Source organism: Pelophylax lessonae (genome assembly GCF_965119305.1).
Source record: "Pelophylax lessonae genome assembly, chromosome: 8".
Classification (NCBI taxonomy): Eukaryota; Metazoa; Chordata; class Amphibia; order Anura; family Ranidae; genus Pelophylax; species Pelophylax lessonae.
The window spans coordinates 20916366-20942780 of record NC_138775.1 but is presented as its reverse complement, the minus strand read 5'-3'; the positions used below and the strand labels follow the sequence as shown (position 1 = coordinate 20942780).

At 42.9% G+C, this 26415-nt stretch overlaps 1 protein-coding gene across 1 annotated transcript in view; it reads left to right on the top strand.

Annotated features, from left to right (window-relative positions):
• The window catches only part of LOC309561447 (netrin-4-like), an 84843-nt gene that overhangs the window by 30918 nt on the left and 27510 nt on the right, over positions 1 to 26415 (top strand). The window contains exons 4-6 of the mRNA XM_082265367.1: positions 9100 to 9226; positions 11963 to 12151; positions 25978 to 26191. Coding sequence (XP_082121493.1) covers positions 9100 to 9226; positions 11963 to 12151; positions 25978 to 26191 — 530 coding nt within the window. The remainder of the gene's footprint in view (positions 1 to 9099; positions 9227 to 11962; positions 12152 to 25977; positions 26192 to 26415) is intronic.

The window sequence follows — 26415 nt, the reverse complement described above, 5'->3', positions numbered from 1 at the left end:
TTTCTATTGTGGGGTGCATATGACAGGGTGACAATGCAGGAACACAAATGGGAGACAAGTACAGATGTTGTCACCCTGTAAATGGAAGTGTCAACGGTGGACCATGCCTGCCCAATATGTGTTGGTAGTCTCCATCGTGGGGTGCATATGACAGGGTGACAATGCAGGAGCACACACGGGGGACATGGACAAGTGTTGTCACCCTGTAAATGGAAGTGTCAATGGTGGATTATGCCTGCCCAATATGTGTTGGTGCTCTCCATAGGGAGATGCATGTGACAAAGTGACAACGCAAGAACACGAATCAGTGACTAAGACAAGTGTCCTCACCCTGTAACAGGCTGTGTCAATGGTGGACCATGCCTGCTCATTATGTGTTGGTCGTCTCTATCGGGGGACAACACAGGAACATAAAGGAGAAACACAGCACAAGTGTTGTCACCCAATACCAGGAAGAGCAAACAGTGGACAATTTCTTCCCAATATTTATTGGTAGTCTTAATCGGGGGTGCATGTAACAGGGTGACAATGCAGGAACACACATGAGAAACATAGACTAGTGTTGTTACCCTGTAAATTGAAGTGTCAATGGTGGACCATGCTTGCCCAATATGTGTTGGTGGTCTCCATCAGGAGTTTATGTGACAGGGTGACAACGCAGGAATACAAAACGGTGACAAGGACAAGTGTTGTCACCCTGTAAAAGGTTGTATCAATGGTGGACCATGCCTGCCCAATATGTGTCGGTAGTCTCCATCGGGGGGACAACAAAGGAACACAAAGGGGAAATAAAGCACAAGTGTTGTCACCCCATAACAGGAAGTGTCTGAACATGGACTTTCATGGCAGGATCACCAGCTAATAAGATTTCTATTTAGAACGAATTAAATGAACATGTTAAAGATCGTATGAGATTTTTAGTAATTGGGTTTGGAACTTCTTTAATTGAATTATTGGACAGGAATGTGTTTGCTCACTTTAGACTTCAGCTGTGTGTCATGCCATGATAACATCAGTTTGATGTCCTGGCGCTGTATATCAGCGGTATTAGTAGTTTTTGTTTTGCCCTACGAGACAGAAAATGGCAACCCGTGTTGTGTTAGCGATAATTCGGTCAGCTGAGCCCAGTGTTGTCACACTCACTGAGCATGAGGCCCTGGGGGAAGCTGGCACAACCTGACCTCCAGAGCCAAGGGGTGGCTGGGCTCAGCTAAACCCCCCATCACCCCGCCCATCGCATACCACCCAGCTGGCAGCGCGCCCACCGCAGCCTTATCCGCCGCTCTATGACCAAGCCTTACCAGCCATCCACATTGTATTTACAGTAGATCTAAACCCAATCTATAAAAGCTTTAACATGCCCATGTCATTTCCAAAGTTGTTTTTTCAATCATTTTTAAATATGGAATATTCATTCAAATATTCCTCGGTGATTCCACCATGAACGTCCTTGTTCAGGCACATCCTGTATAGGATGACAACTGTTTCGCAGTATTTCTCTGTTGTTGTCACCCTGTCTCATGCATCCCTGGTGGAGACTACAAGCGGCCATGCCAACACACATTGCCCAGGAATGGCCCACAATTCTGCCTGGGGTGAGTACAACCCTCACATTTTTGTAAATATTTTATTCTATCTTTTTATGTGACAACACTGCTACAATGTAAAGTAGTGAGTGTACAGCTTGTATAACAGTGTAAATTTGCTGTCCCATCAAAATAACTCAACACACAGCCATTAATGTCTAAACTGCTGGCAACAAAAGTGAGTACACCCCTAAGTGAAAATGTCCAAATTGGGCCCAATTAGCCATTTTTCCTCCCCGGTGTCATGTGACTCGTTAGTGTTACCGGGTCTCAGGTGTGAATGGGGAGCAGGTGTGTTAAATTTGGTGTTATCACTCTCACTCTCTCATACTGGTCACTGGAGGTTCAACATGGCACCTCATGGCAAAGAACTCTCTGAGGATCTGAAAAAAAGGATTGTTTTTCTACATAAAGATGGCCTAGGCTATAAGAAGATTGCCAAGACCCTGAAACTGAGCTGCAGCACAGTGGCCAAGACCATACAGCGGTTTAACAGGACAGGTTCCACTCAGAACAAACCTCGCCATGGTCGACCAAAGAAGTTGAGTGCACATGCTCAGCGTCATATCCAGAGGTTGTCTTTGGGAAATAGACGTATGAGTGCTGCCAGCATTGCTGCAGAGGTTGAAGGGGTGGGAGGTCGGCCTATCAGTGCTCAGACCATACGCCGCACACTGCATCAAATTGGTCTGCATGGCTGTCGTCCCAGAAGGAAGCCTCTTCTAAAGATGATGAACAAGAAAGCCCGCAGACAGTTTGCTGAAGACAAGCAGACTAAGGACATGGATTACTGGAACCATCTCCTGTGGTCTGATGAGACCAAGATAAACTTATTTGGTTCAGATGGTGTCAAGCGTGTGTGGGGGCAACCAGGTGAGGAGTAAAGACAAGTGTGTCTTGCCTACAGTCAAGCATGGTGGTGGGAGTGTCATGGTCTGGGGCTGCATGAGTGCTTCCGGCACTGGGGAGCTACAGTTCATTGAGGGAACCATGAATGCCAACATGTACTGTGACATACAGAAGCAGATCATTACCCCCTCCCTTCAGAGACTGGGCCGCAGGGCAATATTCCAACATAGCGACCCCAAACACACCTCCAAGCCGACCACTGCCTTGCTAAAGAAGCTGAGGGTAAAGGTGATGGACTGGCCAAGCATGTCTCCAGACCTAAACCCTATTGAGCATCTGTGGGGCATCCTCAAACGGAAGGTGGAGGAGCGCAAGGTCTCTAACATCCACCAGCTCTGTGATGTCATCATGGAGGAGTGGAAGAGGACTCCAGTGACAACCTGTGAAGCTCTGGTGAACTCCATGCCCAAGAGGGTTAAGGCAGTGCTGGAAAATAATGGTGGCCACACAAAATATTGACACTTTGGGACCAATTTGGCCATTTTCACTTAGGGGTGTACTCACTTTTGTTGCCAGCGGTATAGACATTAATGGCTGTGTGTTGAGTTACTTTGAGGGGACAGCAAATTTACACTGTTATACAAGCTGTACACTCACTACTTTACATTGTAGCAAAGTGTCATTTCTTCAGTGTTGTCACATGAAAAAATAGAATAAAATATTTACAAAAATGTGAGGGGTGTACTCACTTTTGTGAGATACTGTATATAATACTATCTGACCGAACCTCGGGCCGCATGTCCCCGGGTCACCCGAGGTGAGCCTTGTTTGTGCAGAGTTGTTCCTTGGTGGATTTGCTCACATTCCTTCTGTCTCCCTCCTCCATTTCTAAAAGTTATCTCTTGTTCAAACATCTTGTGCCTTCCCCCCCCCCACCCCCCCATAATCCCCAGCAGGGTTTCCAAAGTATCTGATCTAGGCTGTGCCAGGCTGGGTGACCCCCAGGCACCGTGCAGCTCCGCTGTTGGGTCGGCAATTCAAAGAGCAGCTGGAAGAATAAAAAAAAAAAAAAAAAAAGGTTCAATGCCAGAAAAAAACACATCCCAGACAGTGACATGGGGCTGGCTGTGCCCGCAGAGGGGGGGGAGGGGGGACTGCCACCCAACTCTGCCACTGCCCGCTGCTAGCTGCAGATTAATATAATAGAAGGGAACAATGAGCGTCCGGAACTGATCTGTTATGGGGCCGATTTACAGGGAAGTTCCGTGTTTTCATCCCAAATATCAAGTGAATCAGAATGCTACAAAATGTCATATTGAGATTAATCGAAAAATTAAAGCAGATCTAAAGCTAGAGAAGAATATTTCTACTGGAAACATTCTTCACGACCCATAAAGCCATCTCTGTTAGAGGATAATTCCATTTTTTTTTTTATGTGACGCTGCATATACACTATATTACCAAAAGTTTTGGGACACCTGCCTTTACACACACATGAACATTAACCACTTAAGCCCCGGAAGATTTTACCCCCTTCCTGACCAGGGCCTATTTTGCAATTCGGCACTGCGTGACTTTAACGGACAATTGCGCGGTCGTGCAATGCTGTACCTAAACTAATTTGACGTCCTTTTTTTCCCACAAACACAGCTTTCTTTTGGTGGTATTTGATCACCTGTGCGATTTTTTGATCATGCGCTATAAACAAAAAAAGAGCGTAAATTTTGCAAAAATAACAATATTTTTCAAATTTTTTTTATATGAAATTCCCCCCAAAAAAAAAATGTAAAAATCAAAATTTTTTAACATTTTAGGCCAATTTGTTTTATGCTACATATGTTTGGTAAAAAAAAAATGGCAAAAAGCATATTTTGATTGGTTTGCGCAAAAGTTATTGCGTTTACTAACTAAGGGAAAGATTTTTGTTGATTTTTTTTTAACGAGTAATGGCGGCGATCTGCGATTTTTTTTTTTTTTTTTTGTGGGACTGCGACATTTCGGCGGACAGATCGGACCCCTGACTGACATTTTTGACACTTTTGGGGTTACCAGTGACATTACTACAGTAATCAGTGCTATACATATGCACTGTTACTGTAAAATGACACTGGCAGGGAAGGGGTTAACTTTATTTGAGAGGGAGGGGTTAAGTCTGTCCCTAGGGGCGTGCTTCTAACTGTGATTGGATGTGGCTTGAGGTGTAAGAACAGAGATCAACAGTCCTGCATAGCAGGACCGTATGATCTCAATTCTTACACAGGGGAGAATGACAGGCGGCTGTGTTTACATTAGCCGCCTGCCTTTCTCCAGCTGTAACGGACAATCGCCAGTGCCTGGCGGACATCGGGTCCGTGAGTGAGCGGGAGCGCGCCTCCGGCGGTGCGCGCTTGCTCCTTAGACCCTCACAGGCTAGCGACGTAGACCTACGTCGCTTTGCCTGTGAGGGGCTGACTGCCGACGTAAATCGTTGTTAGGCAGTCGGCAAGTGGATAATGGCATCCCAGTCTTAGTCCGTAGGGTTCAATATTGAGTTGGCCCACCCTTTGCAGCTATAACAGCTTCAACTCTTCTGGGAAGGCTGTCCAAAAGGTTTAGGAGTGTGTCTATGGGAATGTTTGACTATTGTTTCAGAAGCGCATTTGTGAAGTCAGACCCCAATGCTGGATACCAAGACATTTTGGACAATTTTATGCTCCCAAGTTTGTGGGAAGAGTTTGGGGATGGCCCCTTCCTGTTCCAACATGACTGCGCACCACTGCACAAAGCAAGGTCCATAAAGAAATTAAGTTGAGCGCAGACTGTGAGCCAGGCCTTCTCAACCAATATCAGGGCCTGACCTAACAAATACGCTTCTGGAAGAATGGTCAAACATTCCCATAGACACACTCCTAAACCTTGTGGACAGCCTTCCCAGAATAGTTGAAGTTGTTATAGCTGCAAAGGGTGGGCCAACTCAATAGTAAAACACCCCTGACGTCATATCGTGACGAAACACGTAGGGAGGAGCCAAGCCAAGTTGAAGCTGTTATAGCTGCAAAGGTTTGGTCAACTTAATGCAGACTAAGACTGAGATGCCATTTAAGTTCATGTGCGTGTAAAGGCAGGCGTCCCAATACTTTTGACAATATAGTGTAAGTCTCTGGGCTCGTTCTGTCTTATCAATATCTTTTGTAGGTGAGGTCTCCAGAGCTGGACACAGGATTCTTAGGCCCAGTACATACCACTTGAAAAAGTCAACAGGCTCAGCAGGAACTGGCGGACTTTTGGTACTAGTGTAGCTCTGTCTGTTTAGCAGAAGCCTAATGACTGCTTCTTGGGAAGATGCTGCTGGAAAACCAGCATTTGATCAGCACTTGTACCCAGTGGCTGCATGCGCTGATCAGTGTATTCTGGCTGAGGGTTGTCGGAATACAATAGCACAGTGGGAGAGTTCCCCGCATCACACATCATTGCGTTGATGGCGAGATCTGTCAGGATTTTTTTTTTCAACCCGCTGGTTAAATGAGGTTTATCTAAATATCTATAGAGGGGAATCAGGACCTCCTTCCTCCTGGTGGGGATCCCTCTAGTGATATAAAGATCTATATAGAGGAATCAGGACCTCCTTCCTTCTGCTGGTGATCCATCTAGTGATATAAAGATCTATATAGAGGAACATGAGCTCCTTCCTCCTGCTGGTGGTCTCTCTAGTGATGCATTCTAGAATTCTATTCGCTTTCCCCACTGCCTTGTCACACCGTTTACTCATTTTGCCTTTTTGTAAAGCAGGTACTAAAAATGTTTCCCTCTATAGTGCTGGCTGTACCCCAATATTATACTCTATCAAGGAATTATTTTCCCTTTGTGCATTATTTTACATCCAAAAACATTGAACTGCACTTTCCACTGATTTCACCAATTTTCCAGCAATGACAAATTGTGTTTTCATATTACAGACACCTCCAGGGATATCAACCCGCACATCTTTGTGTCATCAGCAAAAAATACATACTTTACCCACCAACCCTTTAGTTACTGTATATCACTTACAAACAGGATAAAGGATAAATCCGCCTTTGTAAAAAAATAATAATAATAATAAATGCACATCTTTTTGCAGGTAAGAAAATGGATTTATTATTTTTTTTTTAATAGTTCCCAAAGATGAACTTATCCTTTAAAGTAGTAGTAAAACCTGACAGTGAAGTGACTGGCCTCAGGTGATTCACAGAGATTTAACAAATCCTTCTACATAAGTTGTACCTGTTTATCTGCAGTCTTATAGGTCCACAGCACCACCCTAGTCCAAAACATTAGTGATATAGTAAAAAAATACCAAATCTAGATTATCAGATTAGTCTCACGTGATCTGCCCTCAGTAAAGCCATGCTGCTTTGGGTCCAGCAAATTGTGTATTTTTAACCACTTGCCGACCGGTCACGTTGACCGTACTGCGGCAAAGTGGCTCGATATCGTCCAGCAACGTAGACTCCTCCCCTTGTGGACGGCGTGCGCCCGCTGTTTTCAGTCACAGCGGGAGTCGGGTCAGGGGAGGATCGGGGATCGAGTGTGGAGATCCGCCTGCTTGTGTAAACAAAGTGACAGACAGGGACAGATAGCAGGATTCAGCATAGCTGAACCTGCGATCTGTCCCTGTGTCACACAGTCCCCTCCCCCCACACACGTCAGTAAGCACCAGGCATACATTAACCCCTTGATAACCAATAAAAATTAACCCCTTCCCTGCCAGTGTCATTTTTACAGTAACAGTGCATATTTATAGCACGGATTACTGTAGTAATGTCACTGGTACCCCCAAAAGTGTCAAAAATGTCAGTCAAGGGTCCGATCTGCCTGCCGCAATGTCGCAGTCCCGCAAAGAAAATCGCAGATCGCCGCCAGATAGCCGCCATTACTAGTTACAAAAAAACACAATAAAAATGACATAAATTTCCCGTAGTTAGTAGCTGCGATAACTTTTGCGCAAACCAATCAAAATACGCTTATTGCGATTTTTTTTTACCAAACATAGGTAGCAGAAAACAAATTGGCCAAAAATGTTAAAAAATTTAGATTTTTACATTTTTTGGGGGGGGAATTTCATATAATAATGTGAAAAATATTGTTATTTTTTTCAAAATTGTCGCTCTTTTTTTGTTCATAGCGCAAAAAGTAAAAATCGCACAGGTGATCAAATACCACCAAAAGAAAGCTCTATTTGTGGGGAAAAAAAGGACATACATTTAGTTTGGGTACAGCATCGCATGCCCGCACAACTGTCCGTTAAAATAACACAGTGCCGAATCGCAAAATATGGCCTGGTCAGGAAGGGGGTAAAATCTTCTGGTCTTAAAGCGGTTAAAAATACGCTCATTGAGAATTTTTTTGTCAATGACATGTAGCTAAATACATGTTGGCCTAAATATATGACAGAAATTGAATATATTGGATATTTTTTAACTGTCAAAGTAGAAAAATATTGTTATTTTTTCAAAATTGTCGCTTTTTTTTAATTAATATCGCAAAAAATAAAAATCGCACAGGTGATCAAATACCACCAAAAGAAAGCTCTGTTTGTGGGGAAAAAAGGACGTAAATTTCGTTTGGGTACGGCGTTGCACGACCGCGCAATTGTCAGTTGCCGAATCACAAAAAGTGGCCTGGACTTAAAGCAGGAAAATCCTCCGGTGGTAAACTGGTTAAGTGATCAATGATCCTTCTTTTCTGGAGTGATTCCATTAATTTGACTGCAACTGATGTTAAACTTACTAGCTTGTAATTGCCAGCTTCTACCTTGCTGTCCTTCTTGCAGATAGGTACAATATTAGCTGTCCGCCAGTCATGGGGAACTTCTCCTAATGTGAGATAGAACACCTTTGCCTTATCTCTTAATGAGACATCTTAGGTCTTGTTCACATGGGTGGTAAAATCTATTTATGGGGCATATTATATTAAATTATTGGTATTATAAATATGTGTTTCCGCGCTATGGATCTGGTAATTGTTAAGGCTGCTGCCCCCACCCTGACTGACCACTGGAAGTGGTGTCTATGGTTAAAAAAGGGGTATACAAGAAAGAGGTGGGCGCTTTTCCACTGCATGGAACCGAACGGTTCGGCTCGCTTTTGCGCTTTTCCACTGCATGGTACCGCATGGTACGGTGTTGGAACAGTTCGGTACGGTACTGCGGCGCTTTTCCACTACATGGAACCGAACGGTACATCTCGCTTAAACAGTACCACCTCGGTTGTGGGGTACCATATCCCACAATCCTTTGCATGCAGCCTTGACTGTTTATCACTACTAGCCACTGATTGGTCAGAGAATCGTTGTTATCCCACCCACTTACTACTTTAGTGGAAAAGCAAACCGTACTGAACCGTTCCAACACCGTACCATGCGGTACCATGCAGTGGTAAACCAAACAGAGCCAAGCAGGGCCGAGTGGAGCCGAGCCGGTACTTGCAGTGGAAAAGTGCCAAAAGTGTGTTTTGGTGGCACCGCTGGGGCGCCTTGAGTAATAAAATTAAATTCAGATATATATCATAGCACGCAGTGATCCCGGTGTCTTCACTCGAGTCCCCCCACCTGGTAGCTCACTTAGGAACGTCTAGAGCAGCGTCAAAACCCACCTCTTTCTTGTAAACCCCATATTAAATTATTATTATTTTTTATTTATTAACAGGTCCCTGGCAAATGTATCTGCCAGCATAATACAGCCGGAGACCACTGTGAGCAGTGTGCACTTTTGTACAACGACCACCCATGGAGGCCTGGAGATGGGAAAACAGGAGCACCCAACGAGTGTAAGAGTAAGTACAGAAAAAATGGCTGACATAAAGAGGGATTGTATGTTTATAGGTATTTAAAGGATCAGTCCACCCAAAAATTAGATTTTAGATATGGCTGAAGACTGAGGAACTAAGTGAGTTCCTGGCTTCTTATTTGTATTGGATGCTCCAATAACTCCAACTCTCTGTCCTAATTCCTGGTTCTGTTCCTGTCCACTTGCACGTTTTAGGGTGTCCCTTTCTGCCTTTGTGTGTTCCAGCTCCTACTATTACATTCTCTATTTTTATATAACAATTCGAACAAGGATATTGGGAGTCCCTCATAATAGCCACAGCAGAGGTGCAGACCTGGAAACTCAAGGAAGGGATGGTGGGAACCCCTCAGAAGGGGCTCAGCATGTGTGAAAACCTTGGAACTCAGAACAGGGATGGTGAAAAGTTGAACCCCTCATTATGAACGGAGCAGGTGTGCAGACCAGGGGACTTAGCACATGTAAGGGTAGAAAGCCCTCATAATGGGAAAAGCAGGTGAACAGACCTGGGAACTCAGCCCAAGACTCTATCTTGATAGCAGACCTAGCCTCAAAAGATTAGGTTTACTATAGGGAAGCTATAAGACTCTGTGAAGCTTCAAAAAGATTAATCAAATACTTCTTGCACTTTAGCCTGATCTCTTCTAGCTCTTGAGAATGCATAAAAATATTTGAACCCCGTAGTTGCTGACATTTCTTTCTTAAGTGCAGGGCTGCTATTTGATGCTGTTCTGTACTCCTCAGAGTCGGGAGACAGTGTGTGAGGTCCCTCAGTTGGCAGAGCAGTAACTGCCATATGACATCTCACTTCTGACTTCTAGGGCCTAGAGTCATCCTGAGACTGCTGCTGGGTGCCGTCATCTTGGAAATTAGAGTGCCCTGCGAAAGTATTCGGCCCCCTTGAACTTTGCGACCTTTTGCCACATTTCAGGCTTCAAACATAAAGATATAAAACTGTAATTTTTTGTGAAGAATCAACAAGTGGGACACAATCATGAAGTGGAACAAAATTTATTGGATATTTCAAACTTTTCTAACAAATAAAAAACTGAAAAATTGGGCGTGCAAAATGATTCAGCCCCCTTAAGTTAATACTTTGTAGCGCCACCTTTTGCTGCGATTACAGCTGTAAGTCGCTTGGGTTATGTCTCTATCAGTTTTGCACATCAAGAGACTGAAATTTTTGCCCATTCCTCCTTGCAAAACAGCTCGAGCTCAGTGAGGTTGGATGGAGAGTGTTTGTGAACAGCAGTTTTCAGTTCTTTCCACAGATTCTCGATTGGATTCAGGTCTGGACTTTGACTTGGCCATTCTAACACCTAGATATGTTTATTTGTGTACCATTCCATTGTAGATTTTGCTTTATGTTTTGGATCATTGTCTTGTTGGAAGACAAATCTCCGTCCCAGTCTCAGGTCTTTTGCAGACTCCATCAGGTTTTCTTCCAGAATGGTCCTGTATTTTGCTCCATCCATCTTTCCATTAATTTTAACCATCTTCCCTGTCCCTGGTGAAGAAAAGCAGGCCCAAACCATGATGCTGCCACCACCATGTTTGACAGTGGGGATGGTGTGTTCAGGGTGATGAGCTGTGTTGCTTTTACGCCAAACATAACGTTTTGCATTGTTGCCAAAAAGTTTGATTTTGGTTTCATCTGACCAGAGCACCTTCTTCCACATGTTTGGTGTCTCCCAGGTGGCTTGTGGCAAACTTTAAACTACACTTTTATGGATATCTTTAAGAAATGGCTTTCTTCTTGCCACTCTTCCATAAAGGCCAGATTTGTGCAGTATACGACTGATTGTTGTCCTATGGACAGAGTCTCCCACCTCAGCTGTAGATCTCTGCAGTTCATCCAGAGTGATCATGGGCCTCTTGGCTGCATCTCTGATCAGTCTTCTCCTTGTATGAGCTGAAAGTTTAGAGGGACGGCCAGGTCTTCGTCGATTTGCAGTGGTCTGATACCCCTTCCATTTCAATATTATCACTTGCACAGTGCTCCTTGGGATGTTTAAAGCTTGGGAAATCTTTTTGTATCCAAATCCGGCTTTAAACTTCTCCACAACAGTATCTCGGACCTGCCTGGGGTGTACCTTGTTCTTCATAATGCTCTCTGCGCTTTAAACGGACCTCTGAGACTATCACAGTGCAGGTGCATTTATACGGAGACTTGATTACACACAGGTGGATTCTATTTATCATCATTAGTCATTTAGGTCAACATTGGATCATTCAGAGATCCTCACTGAACTTCTGGAGAGAGTTTGCTGCACTGAAAGTAAAGGGGCTGAATAATTTTGCACGCCCAATTTTTCAGATTTTTATTTGTTAACAAAGTTTGAAATATCCAATAAATTTAGTTCCACTTCATGATTGTGTCCCACTTGTTGATTCTTCAAAAAAAATTACAGTTTTATATCTTTATGTTTGAAGCCTGAAATGTGGCAAAAGGTCGCAAAGTTCAAGGTGGCCCAATACTTTCGCAAGGCACTGTACGTCAGCAGTCCCAGTTACATTTATAGCAGCCTTTCTCAACCTTTTAACCCAAAAGGAACCCTTGCAATCATTTTCTAGGTCTCAGGGAGCCCCTGCTACAAAGTCCATTGGTGATCTTTGGGAAATTGCCCCTTCCATTGGTGGATTTCTATTCTTTATTTAAAATCTTTTAAGTTGGTGACAGGGTCTCTTTAAGCTACAATTTGCCCATGTTGTTTATCACCCGCAGGGTGTCGCTGTCACAATCACGCCCTCAACTGCCGCTTTGATCACAACCTCTGGCTTGCTTCGGGAAATAAGAGCGGAGGGGTATGCGAGAACTGCCAGCACCACACAGAGGGGTACCGCTGCCAGCGCTGCCAGGCTGGCTACTACCGAGATTACACAGAGCTCATCAGCTCCCCACTGGCATGTAAAGGTAAGGGGTGGCATGGATGTGTATTGGATAGGTGAGGAGGCTGCAGCAATAAACATATAGAGGAGATGGTGGTGGAGGGAGACCATGCTACCGAGTCCTTCTATGATGTTTTCAAAATGTATGTAAAAAATGTAATATATTGCAGATGACCACTCCTTAGATGTGGTGGCTGTATTCATTTTCTTTTTTTAAGACTAAGAACATTTTCTGCAGGTATAATAAAAGACCTGCCAGGATTTTAGTGTTCTTGTAACTCCCTATGCACTGGACTGATATCTCAAACTACTGTGAACTACACCTCCACCCGCTCCCTATGTAATGGGGATGAGTAGAGGGGAAAGTGTCGGTAGTGCCTTCCTAAGGTGACAAAGCAGCTCCATCATAGGTCGTACAGTGAGTGTTGTCACCCTAGGATAGAAGATGTGTTACAGGCAGGATCACCAGGTGATCCTGCCTGTAAAAAAAAATAGCCAGAAAAAGGAAGTTGATAAATCCCTAAAAATAAATACAAATATAGAATATTGAAGTTAAATATGCATATGCAGAAAATTATATGCACCAACGAAGGACAAGAAAGCAAAACTCCTGGGTTCAGCAGAAAGAAGGCCGAGTAGGGACAGTGCAACCATGACATATGTGCTGAAAAAAGAAGAGAGAGGGAAACCCAGGAAATTGTGATGACTGAATTTTACTCCATCCAAATCTGAAATGTCGTTTTTGGATGAAAAAAAACATCTTTTTTGGTGCCAGTGGAGATAGTAAAATTAGTTTGTTAGGGGGTTGGGAAGGAGAGGAGGCAAAGAGAGGAAGAGAAGGTGTATGGAAGGAACGAGAGAGAGGAAGAAGTGTATGGAAGGAACGGGAGAGAGGAAGAAGTGTATGGAAGGAACGAGAGAGAGAGAGAGAGGAAGAGGTGCATGGAAGGAACAGGAGAGAGGAAGAGGTGTATGGAAGGAACGAGAGAGAGGAAGAGGTGTATGGAAGGAACGAGAGAGAGGAAGAGGTGTATAGAAGGAACGAGAGAGAGGAAGAGGTGTATGGAAGGAACGGGAGAGAGAGGAAGAGGTGTATAGAAGGAACGAGAGAGAGGAAGAGGTGTATGGAAGGAACGAGAGAGAGAGAGGAAGAGGTGTATGGAAGGAACAGGAGAGAGGAAGAGGTGTATGGAAGGAACGAGAGAGAGGAAGAGGTGTATAGAAGGAACGATAGAGAGGAAGAGGTATATGGAAGGAACGAGAGAGAGGAAGAGGTGTATTAAGGAACGAGAGAGAGGAAGAGGTGTATGGAAGGAACAGGAGAGAGGAAGAGGTGTATGGAAGGAACGAGAGAGAGGAAGAGGTGTATGGAAGGAACAGGAGAGAGGAAGAGGTGTATGGAAGGAACGAGAGAGAGGAAGAGGTGTATAGAAGGAACGAGAGAGAGGAAGAGGTATATGGAAGGAACGAGAGAGAGGAAGAGGTGTATGGAAGGAACGAGAGAGAGGAAGAGGTGTATGGAAGGAACAGGAGAGAGGAAGAGGTGTATGGAAGGAACGGGAGAGAGGAAGAGGTGTATGGAAGGAATGAGAGAGAGGAAGAGGTGTATAGAAGGAACGAGAGAGAGGAAGAGGTGTATGGAAGGAACGGGAGAGAGGAAGAGGTGTATGGAAGGAACGGGAGAGAGGAAGAGGTGTATGGAAGGAACGAGAGAGAGGAAGAGGTGTAGAAAGACTGGCTGGCAACCATTCAGGGGTATTCCCTATATCGCAGAGATAGATAAGGTAGAAAAGGGGAAGGGATATGTCTGTATATTAAGAACAGTGTGCAGGTGAATATGAGGGATGACATCACAAATGGAGCTAAGGAGGAGGTAGAATCCCTATGGGTAGAACTTCAAAGGGAAGGTACTATGGGGAAAGTAATATTGGGCGTATGCTATAGGCCCCCAAACCAGAGGGAGGAGGGGGAGGGGGACCTCCTATCACAGGTGGGAAATGTCATTATAATGGGGGACTTTAATTATACAAATATAGACTGGGCAGAAGGAACCGTGCATTCATCTAAGGCTCGGCAGTTCCTAAATGTTTTGCAGGACAATTTCATGGGTCAGACGGTGAACACACCGACAAGAAACAATGCAGTACTAGTCCTACTGATTACCAACAATACAGACCTGATCACGGATATAGAAATACAGGGCAACTTAGGAAACAGTGACCATAGGTCAATCAGTTTCAGTATAAATCATAGAAATTGGAAACACAAGGGCAATATAATGACACTGAATTTCAAAAGAGCCAACTTCCCTAAACTGCACTCTTTGCTAGACAATATCAAATGGGATAGAACCCTAGGAACAAAGAACACGGAGGAAAAGTGGGAGTGCTTCAAGAACATACTAAATAAAGGGATTGGCCAGTGCATTCCAAAGGGGAATACGTGTAAAAGAGCAAAAATAAACCCTGGGTGGCTAAACTCCAATATAAAAATGCATATTAAAACTAAAGAAATGGCCTTCAAAAAATACAAGGCTGAGGGGTCATTGGTAGCATTCCAACATTACAAAGAGTGCAGTAAGAAATGTAAAGGCGAAGTCAAGGTGGCTAAAATAGAACACGAGAGACATATTGCAGAAGAGAGTAAAAAAAAACCCAAGAAATTCTTTAAGTATATAAATAATAAGAAAGCAAGACCAGAACACATTGGCCCCATAAAAGACGATGAAGGAAATCTGCCCACAGAGGACAGAGGGAAGGCGAAAGTGCTAAATAAAGTCTTCTCTTCTAGTCTTCACAAAAGAATTGGGGGGCTACACAAACCCAGCATGTAATGTTAAATTAAATAATACACCCCAGGAAGCACCCTCATGGTTAACAGAAGGTAGACTTAGAACTAAACTTGAAAAGGAAGAAACTAGGAAGGGAACCTCTAGGTGAATCTAAGATGAAAAAGTACCTGGGGGTCCTAGTGGACAACAGGCTTGGCAGTGGCATGTAATTCCAAGCCGCTGCAAGCAAAGCCAACAGAATACTGGCATATATAAAAAAGGGGATTCACTCCAGAAATAAAGAGATTATTCTCCCACTTTATAAGACTCTGGTCCGGCCACATCTTGAATATGGCGTCCAGTTCTGGTGACCGGTCTGCAGAAGGGATGTGCTGGAACTGGAGAGAGTCCAGAGAAGGGCAACAAAGATAATTAGGGGAATGGAGGACAACAGCTATGAGGAAAGACTGCAGGCATTAAACTTATTCTCTCTGGAGAAGAGACGTTTGAGAGGGGATATGATATCAATGTACAAATACTGTACTAGTGATCATAGCATAAGGAACAAACTTACCGAGAAAGGAAATACAATAAGACACGGGGCCACTCACTAAAACTAGAAGAAAAGCAGTTTACCTTAAATTACGTAAGGGGTTCTTTACTATCACAGCAAGAAGGATGTGGAATTCTCTTCCACAAGCAGTGGTATCAGCAGGAAGCATTGATAGTTTCAAAAAACTATTAGATGGGCACCCTAAAGACCACAACATACAGGGGTATACAATGAATGGTTAGCAGTAAACACACACACATTATTGGTTCAGCTGGAAGGACTAAAGTCTTTTTTCAACCTCACCAACTATGTAACTATGAAAGAATGGAAGAGAGGGGAAGAGAAGGTATATGGAAGGAATGGAAGAGAAGAAGAGAAGGTTTATGAAAGAAATGGGAGAGAGGAAGAGAAGATATATGGAAGCAATAGGGGAGAGAGGAAGAGAAGGTGTATGGAAGGAACGGGAGTGAGAGAGAGGAAGAGAAGGTGTATGGAAGGAACGGGAGTGAGAGAGAGGAAGAGAAGGTGTATGGAAGGAACGGGAGAGAGAGGAAGTGAAGGTGTATGGAAGGAATGGGAGAGAGAAGAAGAGAAGGAGAATGGAAGGAATGGGAGAGAGAGAGAGAGGAAAAAAAGGTTTATGAAAGGAATGGGAGAGGGGAAGGGAAGGTGTATGGAATGAATAGGAGAGAGAAGAGAAGGAGAATGGAAGGAAAGGGAGAGAGAGAGGAAGAGAAGGTTTATGAAAGGAATGGAAAAAGAGAAAGAGAAGGTATATGGAAAGAAGGAGAGAGAGAGGAAGAGAAGGTATATGGAAGAAATGGAAGAGAGAGGAACAGAAGGTATATGGAAGGAATGAGAGAGTGAGGAAGAGAAGGTATATGGAAGGAATAGGAAGGAGAAGAAGAGAAGGTATATAGAAGGAATGGGAGAGAAAGGAAGAGAAGGTTTATGGAAGGAACGGGAGAGAGAAGAAAAGAAGGTGTATGGAAGGAACGGGAGAGAGAAGAAAAGAAGGTGTATGGAAGGAATGGGAGAGAGGAAGAGAAGGTGTATGGAAGGAATGGGAGAGAGAAGAAGAGAAGGAGAATGGAAGGAAAGGGAGAGAGAGAGAGGAAGAGAAGGTTTATGAAAGGAATGGAAAAAAAGGAAGAGAAGGTATATGGAAGGAAGGAGAGAGAAATGAAGAGAAGGTATATGGAAGGAACGAGAGAGAGAGGGAGGAAGAGAAGGTATATGGAAGGAATGGGAGAGAGGAAGAGATGGTATATGGAAGGAAAAGGAGAGAGAGGAAGAGAAGGTGTATAGAAGGAATAAGAGAGAGGAAGAGAAGGTGTATGGAAAGAATGGGAGAGAGAAGGAGAATGGAAGGAATGGGAGAGAGAAGAAGAATGGAAGGAATGGGGGGGGAGAGAGAGTTAGAGAGAGGAAGAGAAGGAATGGGGAAAAGGAAGAGAAGGTTTATGGAAGGAACGGGAGAGAGAGGAAGAAAAGGTATATGGAAGGAATGGGAGAGACAGGAAGAGAAGGTGTATGGAAGGAAAGGGAGAGGGGAATGGAAGGTGTATGGAAGGAATAGGAGAGAGAAGAAGAGAAGGAGAATGGAAGGAATGGGAGAAAGAGAGGAAGAAGGTTTATGAAAGGAATGGGAAAGAGGAGGAGAAGGTATATGGAAGGAATAGGAGAGAGAGGAAGAGAAGGTGTATGGAAGGAATGGGAGAGAGAAGAGAAGAAGAATGGGAGAGAGAAGAAGAATGGAAGGAATGGGGAAGAGAGAGGAAGAGAAGGTATATGGAAGGAATGGGAGAGAGAGGAATAGAAGGTGTATTGAAGGAAAGGGAGAGGGGAAGAGAAGGTGTATGGAAGGAATAGGAGAGAGGAGAACGGCAACAATGGGAGAGAGAGAGGAAGAGAAGGTTTATGAAAGGAATTTGAGAGAGGAAGAGAAGGTAAATGTAAGGAATGGGAGAGAAAGGAAGAGAAGGTGTATGGAAGGAATGGGAGAGAGAAGAAGAGAAGGAGAATGGAAGGCCATGGGGAGAGAGAGGAAGAGAAGTTTTATGAAAGGAATTGGAGAGAGTAAGAGAAGGTAAATGGAAGGAATGAGAGAAAGAGGAAGAGAAGTTTTATGAAAGGAATGGGAGAAAGAGGAAGAGAAGGTATATGGAAGGAATGAGAGAGACAGAAACAGAAGGTATATAGAGAGAGCGGAGAAAGAGGGACAGAAGAATAGAAGGCTTATGGAGAGAACTGAAAAAAGAGAGAGAGAAGAAGAGAAGGTATATGGAGGGAACAGGAGAGAGATGGAGAGAAAGTTTATGGAAGGAACAAGAATAAGAAAGGAATGGGCGAGTAAAAGAGTATAGGAAAAGAACAAGAGAGTGAGAGATAGAGGCAAGGAAGACTGAGAGAGATGTAGAGAGACAGGGATAATCTGAGAGTAAATTTAAGAGAAAGAGATGAAGGATGGAAGGTAAGTATTTGAGAAGGAAACAGGAAGAATGAAAGAGGGACAGAAAACATTTGGGGTAAAAAAGGGAGAAAGCAAAAAAAGAGGAAATGATAAACCGGAGAGGAAAACAATTATGGAAATAGTAATAAAGAGAGATATATAAAGAGAGCGTGTGATGCGATGCATTGGTGAGCAATTTAGCTTGTGTCTCTGCCAGGAAGGCCCCCCCCCCCCCTACTTTGTGTGCCATCTCTGGCCCCTCAGACACAAAAGGAGAAGGGGGGGATAAAAGTCCGCCAGCCGCCTGACACACACCTGCCCTTCAGCTAGGGCAGAACACCAGATTCCTGGGTTCTGATACGGTGTGATATGATTCATCTGGAACTGGGATTTTCGCTCATAGTCGGGCATGACTCCTCGCGGGGGCCGTAATGCCAGCCTTTTGTTCCCTTAAGCCTCTGTCTCCTTCTGTGGTACATCTGTGGCATTAGCTATGCTCATTCAATTAAATCTTGGCTCCTTTTTTTTTTTGAAGCCCAATAATCCGAGCTTGTGTACGCGGAACACAGCTGTGAGCGAGGCGAGGAGGGAGCTGTCTAATTTAGCTTCATCCAGGGCTAGGGTAAAGGGGAGCTCTAGCCAAAAAGGCTGTATACTGTACACAGGCAGAGCACATACTATATAGAGTAAGCAATAAAAACTCATGTGCAAAGTCATGCACATACTCTAGTAATATTCCCACCTCTGCTTTGCTACTGTGTACAAATTATGTGCCCTGCCCAGGTAAGCCTGCCACCCACCTCTATGTATTCCAGATAGGTCTGATTTCAACTTTTAGCTGCCATGTAACAAACCCAGCATCTAGCCAAGTTTTAGGTAATCACCCTAGGTGGGTTGAAAACTACTTACAGTATATTTATTTTGGAGAAATAAATATGCAAGCCAAAGACTATTTAAATTATATATATATATATATATATATACACTGCTCAAAAAAGTGAAAGGAACACATTGAAAACACATAAGATATCAATGGGGAAAAATCTCATGCTGGATATCTATACTGATATGGACTGGGTAATGTGTTAGGATCTATACTGGGATGAACTGGGTAATGTGTTAGGATCTATACTGATATGGACTGGGTAATGTGTTAGGATCTATACTGATATGGACTGGGTAATGTGTTAGGATCTATACTGGTATGGACTGGGTAATGTGTTAGAATCTATACTGATATGGACTGGGTAATGTGTTAGGATCTATACTGGTATGGATTGGGTAATGTGTTAGGATCTATACTGGGATGAACTGGGTAATGTGTTAGGATCTATACTGGTATGGATTGGGTAATGTGTTAGAATCTATACTGGTATGGATTGGGTAATGTGTTAGGATCTATACTGGGATGAACTGGGTAATGTGTTAGGATCTATACTGGTATGGATTGGATAATGTGTTAGGATCTATACTGGTATGGACTGGGTAATGTGTTAGGATCTATACTGGGATGAACTGGGTAATGTGTTAGGATCTGTACTGATATGGACTGGGTAATGTGTTAGGATCTATACTGATATGGACTGGGTAATGTGTTAGGATCTATTCTGGGATGAACTGGGTAATGTGTTAGGATCTATTCTGGGATGAACTGGGTAATGTGTTAGGATCTATACTGGTATGGACTGGGTAATGTGTTAGGATCTATACTGGTATGGACTGGGTAATGTGTTAGGATCTATACTGGTATGAATTGGGTAATGTGTTAGGATCTATACTGGTATGGACTGGGTAATGTGTTAGGATCTATACTGATATGGACTGGGTAATGTGTTAGGATCTATACTGGTATGGACTGGGTAATGTGTTAGGATCTATACTGATATGGACTGGGTAATGTGTTAGGATCTATACTGGTATGGACTGGGTAATGTGTTAGGATCTATACTGATATGGACTGGGTAATGTGTTAGGATCTATACTGGTATGGACTGGGTAATGTGTTAGGATCTATACTGATATGGACTGGGTAATGTGTTAGGATCTATACTGATATGGACTGGGTAATGTGTTAGGATCTATACTGGTGTGGACTGGGTAATGTGTTAGGATCTATACTGGTATGGACTGGGTAATGTGTTAGGATCTATACTGGTGTGGACTGGGTAATGTGTTATAATCTATACTGGGATGGACTGGGTAATGTGTTAGGATCTATACTGGTATGGACTGGGTAATGTGTTAGGATCTATACTGGTATGGACTGGGTAATGTGTTAGGATCTATACTGATATGGACTGGGTAATGTGTTAGGAAGGAAAGGATGTCACATCGTTTGATGGAAATGAAAATTATCACCCTACAGATGGCTGAAATCGAAGTGAAAAAAATGATGCAGCAGTCTAGTCCATTTTGCTGAAATTTCATTGCAGCAACTCAAAATGGTCCTCAGTAGTTTATATGGTCCCTACGTGCTGGTTTGCATGCCTGACAATGTCGGGGCATACTCCTAATGAGACGACAGAGGGTGTCCTGAGGTATTTCCTCCCAGATCTGGACCAAGGCATCACTGAGCTCCTGAACAGACTGAGGTGCAACCTGGCGGTGTCGGATGGACCAAAACATAATGACACAGAGGCTTTCTTTTGGATTTAGGTCAGGCGAGCGTGGGGCCATTCAATGATATCAATTCCTTCATCCTCCAGGAGCTGGCTGCATACTCTCACCACATGAGGCCGGACATTGTCGTGCACCAGGAGGAGCCCAGGATCCACTGCACCAGTGTAGGGTCTGACAATGGGTCCAAGGATCTCATCCTGAAAACTAATGGCAGTCAGGGTGCCATTGTCTAGCCTGTAGAGGTCGGTGCGTCCCTCCATGGATATGCCTCCCCAGACCATCACTGACCCACCACCAAACCGGTCATGCTGAACGATGTTACAGGCAGCAAAACGTTCTCTACGGCTTCTCCAGACCCTTTCCCTTCTGTCACATGTGCTCAGGGTGAACCTGCTCTCATCTGTGAAAAGCACAGGGCGCCAGCAAATTCTGGTGTTCAATGGAAAATGCCAATCGAGCACCACAGTGCCGGGCAGTGAGCACAGGGCCCACTAGAGGACATCAGGCCCTCAGGCCACCCTCGTGAAGTCTTTTTCAGATTTTTTGGTCAGAGACATTCACACCAATGGCCTGCTGGAGGTCATTTTGTAGGGCTCTGGCAGTCCTCATCCTGTTCCTCCTTGCACAAAGGAGCAGATACCGGTCCTGCTGATGGGTTAAGGACCTTCTACGGCCCCGTACAGCTCTCCTAGAGTAACTGCCTGTCTCCTGGAATCTCCTCCATGCTCTTGAGTCTATGCAGGGAGACACAGCAAACCTTCTGGCAATGGCACGTATTGATGTGCCATCCTGTAGGAGTTTCTTGGAGTTTTGAAAGGATAAGAGCGCCACACCAGCTCATACAAACTTTTAAAAGATCTTTATTTTGGAACAGCCAACGTGTTTCAGGTGCCACAATAAAAATCTTTTAAAAGTTTGTACAAGCTGGTGTGGCGCTCACATCAAAACTTCAACAAACCCCTCTGGGGTATAGACAGACCCTGCAGTCGCTGTTGAGCAGCCCCAATGTCCACAAACCACCTCTCCCACCAAAATACATGCGCATAAGGTTCAGCGCTCCTACATCACAAAGATTGCATCCTGGAGGAGTTGGATTGCCTATGCAACCTCTGATGCTGGCTGCTGGTAGATATGTTGTTGCTGGGGGGATACAGTGAGAGAAAAAAAAATATTTGATCCCCTGCTGATTTTGTAAGTTTGCCTACTGACAAAGAAATGATCAGTCTATATATTTAATTGAAAACAGGAGTAAGAACAATAACACTTATACCCCAAAGGGGAGTGTCAGTTAATCTCACCCACTCGGCGCTAAGGTGCTTGTGCTACATAAAATAGCATATAATCATAGGGCGGTAAAACCGTCAGTATTATAATAAATTAAAATTGATAATAAAATCACCAATAATAATAAAACCTTTCGGATCTCAGCAGCTGTTATATATATATAAAAAACTGTAAAAATATTATATATATTTAATTGTAGGTTTATTTTAACAGTGAGTGACAGAATAACAACAAAAATATCCAGAAAAACGCATTTCAAAAAAGTTATAAATTGTTTTGCATTTTAATGAGTGAAATAAGTATCTGATCCCCTATCAATCAACAAAATTTCTGGCTCCCAGGTGTCTTCTATACAGGTAACGAGCTGAGATTTCAGCTTGTTACCTGTATTAAAGACTCCTGTCCACAGAAGCAATCAATCAGATTCATAGTTACATAGTAGGTGAGGTTGAATAAAGACAATAGTCCATCCAGTTCAACCTGTGTAGGTGTGTGTGGCCGTAATCATCTCGCATACCCCTGAATGTTCTGATTCTTGAGATGTATGTCTAAGAGTATTTTGAAAGCCACCATACTTCCCGCAGGAACCACCTCTTGTGGTAGAGAATTCCACAATCTTGTAGCTCTAACAGTAAAGAACCCCCCTCGTTGCCTGAGGTTAAAACGCTTCTCCTCCAGTCGCATTGTATGCCCTCGAGTCCTCATGCAATCCTTCCGACTGAATAGCTTTTTTTCTATGCTGAGATCACCATTGGGATATTTATAAATTGCTATCATGTCCCAACTGGACAGAATACTCCAGATGTGGTCGGACCAGAGTTTTATAAAGTGGAAGGATTATAGTCTTATCTCTGGAATACATCCCTTTCTTTATGCATGCTAATATTCTGCTGGCTTTGGCAGCTGCCGCTTGACATTGCATGCTATTGCTTAGTCTATCCTCTACCAGGACTCCCAGATCTTTCTCCATTTTTGATTCCCCCAAAGGTTCCCCCCCTAAAGTGTATTGTGCTTTTATGTTTCTAGTCCCCAAGTGCAAAACCTTACACTTCTCCACATTAAACCTCATTTGCCATGTCGTTGCCCACTCCGTTATTTTGTCCAGGTCATTCTGTAAGATATCTGCTTCATGCTGTGCAGTTATTGCCCTGCCCAATTTTGTGTCATCTGCAAAAACTGATATAGAGCTACTGATCCCGTCCTCAATGCTATTTATGAATAAATTGAACAAGGTTGGTCCCAGGACTGAGCCTTGGGGGACCCCACTTACCACCTCAGACCAGTCTGAGTATGCGCTGTTTATTACCACCCTTTGGACACGCCCTTTTAGCCAGTTCCGTATCCAAGAGCAGACCTTGCGGTCGATGCCTGCAGACCTTATTTTATAAATTAGACGCTTGTGGGGAACTGTATCAAACGCCTTAGCGAAATCCAGGTACACCACATCCACTGGTCTGCCCCTATCTAGCTCAAAGCTCACCTCCTCGTAGAATGTTAAGAGATTGGTTTGACAAGAACGCCCATTTGTAAACCCGTGTTTGTTACTGCTGATGATGTTGTTGTCTTTAGCAAACTCTACGATATAGTCCCTTATCATCCCCTCCAGAAGTTTACATACTATCGATGTCAGACTGACAGGCCTATAATTTCCCGGGACATGCCTCTGCCCTTTTTTGAATATCGGTATGACGTTAGCTTTCCTCCAATCCCCTGGTACATTTCCTGTCATAATACTGTCAGCAAAGATCAGGAACAGTGGTCTAGATATAGTCTTACTAAGTTCTTTGAGTACTCTCTGATGTACGCCATCCGGGCCTGGTGATTTATTTGTGTTGATTTTATCCAGCCTTTCCCAAATTTCACCCTCTGTTAGCCATAGCGGCAAGTCCTGTGTATTACTACTAACCATACAGTCATGGTCAGTGTACCCCTCCTTTTCCTGAGTAAAGAGATTCCAATCTCTCCACCGTAGCAAATACCTAAGAGCTGTCCAAGGATGTCAGGGACAAGATTGTAGACCTACACAAGGCTGAAATGGGCTACAAAACCATCGCCAAGTAGCTTGGTGAGAGGGTGACAACAGTTAGTGTGATTATTGGCAAATGGACAAAACACAAAATATCTGTCAATCTCCCGCAGTCTGGGGCTCCATGCAAGATCTCACCTTGTGGAGTTTCAAGGATCATGGGAACGGTGAGGAATCAGCCCAGAACTACACGGGAGAATCTTGTCAATGATCTCAAGGAAGCTGGGACCATAGTCACCAAGAAAACAATTGGTAACACACTATGCCATGAAGGACTGAAATCCTGCACTGCCCGCAAGGTCCCCCTGCTCAAGAAAGCACATGTACAGGCCAGTCGGAAGTTTCCTAATGAACATCTGAATGATTCAGAGGAGAACTGTGTGAAAGTGTTGTGGGCAGATGAGACCAAATTCGAGCTCTTTGGAATCAACTCAATTTGCCGTGTTTGGAGGAGGAGGATTGCTGCCTATGACCCCAAGAACACCATCCCCACATGGAGCTGGAAACATTATGATTTCAGGGTGTTTTTCTGGGGTATAGAACAACTTCACCGCATTAAAGGGACGATGCACAGGGCAATGTACCATCAAATCTTGGGTAAGGACCTCCTTCCCTCAGCCAGGGCATTAAAAATGGGTCGTGGATGGGTATTCCAGCATGACAATGACCCAAAACACACGGCCAAGGCAACAAAGGAGTGGCTCAAAAAGAAGCACATTAAGGTCCTGGAGTGGCTTAGCCAGTCTCCAGACCTTAATCCTTTAGAAAATATGTCGGGTGAGCTGAAGGTTCAAGTTACCAAACGTCAGCCTCCAAACCTTAAAGACTTGGAGAGGATCTGCAAAGAGAATCTGGACAAAATCCCTCCTGAGATGTGTGCAAACCTTTTGGCCATCTTCAAGAAACGTCTGACCTCTGTGATTGCCAACAAGGAGTTTGCCACCAAGGACTAAGTCATGTTTTGCGAAGGGGTCAAATACTTATTTCACTCATTATAATGCAGAGGCGGAGACAAGAAGCGATTTAGAGGGGGGGTGTTTCTGTATTTATTCCCTGGGGAAAAAAAGCCCTATATATATATATGGGCATCCTAGTGGGTGCATGGGTCCATTTTGTGTTCTTCTGATGTGTCCAATCTGACTGCTTTTCTTCTATATGCAGGGGAGATCATATAGATAGATAGATAGATAGATAGATAGATAGATAGATAGATAGATAGATAGATAGATAGATAGACAGATAGATAGATAGATAGATAGATAGATAGATAGATAGATAGATAGATAGATAGATAGATAGATAGATAGATAGATAGATAGATAGATAGATACTGACTCTTATCTTACCTTATATTTTATATAATTTATTATTATAATTATAATATTAATTATTATTAATATTAATTTATTTAATATATATAATAATTTATATTTATTTATTATTATTATTTATTTATATTTAATTTATATAATTTATTAAATTTAATAGTTAATTTAATTAATAGTATTAATAATTATTATTATTAATATATATATTATTAGATAATATTATTATTAAATATATATATATATATATATATATATATATATATATATATATACATATCTGACTGCTTTTCTTCTATATGCAGGGCAGATCATGCAGTAAAGCAGTTATCCTTTCAGATAGATAGATAGATAGATAGAGACTGACTATTATCTTACCTTATATTTTATATATTATATAATATATTATTATAATTATATTATTAATTATTATTAATTTATTATTAATATTAATTTATTTAATATATATAATATATATTATATAACAATTTATATGTATTTATTATTATTAGTTAATTTCATTAATATTAGTAATTATTATTATTAATTATTATTAATATTAATATATATATATATATATATATATATATATATATATATATATATATATATAATAAAAAAAATATATATATATCTGACTGCTTTTCTTCTATATGCAGGGGAGATCATGCAGTTATCCCTTCTTATAGATGACACATCACTCAGAATGAATGCATTAAAATGAAAAAATACAATATATTTATACCTAGGCCCACTTTAGGTTTTTAATCAGGTGAAAGGAGAAGTTGTGCTGCATGAGTTTTTTTTGCTCTCTCCATACAGAATGCTCCTGTAATGCCATTGGTTCAATGAACGAAACATTAAACCGGAGCTGGAAGTGTCACCCCCGAACAGGATTCTGTTACTGCAAGCCCGGTGTGGCCGGCCCATACTGCGACCACTGCTTGGTGGGATACTGGGGGTTTGGGGAAAATGGCTGCCGGCCCTGCGACTGCTCCAGAGACTGCGACCCCAATACAGGAGAATGCCAAAACAGGTACAACATCTCACCTGAGTCCTGATGATGATCATTAACACCTGTCTTAAGGTAGGATCAAGTAAGAGTAAGGGCCGGTTCACACCACAAAAACGCACTCCACTCCAGATCCGTTCCAGGATGCGCTTCTGCGTGTGCATTGCAGATGCTTTTTTTTCTGTGTTTTTTTTCACTATACTGGTGTCCAGTGTGGTGTCCAGTGTGGTGTCCAGTGTGGTGTCCAG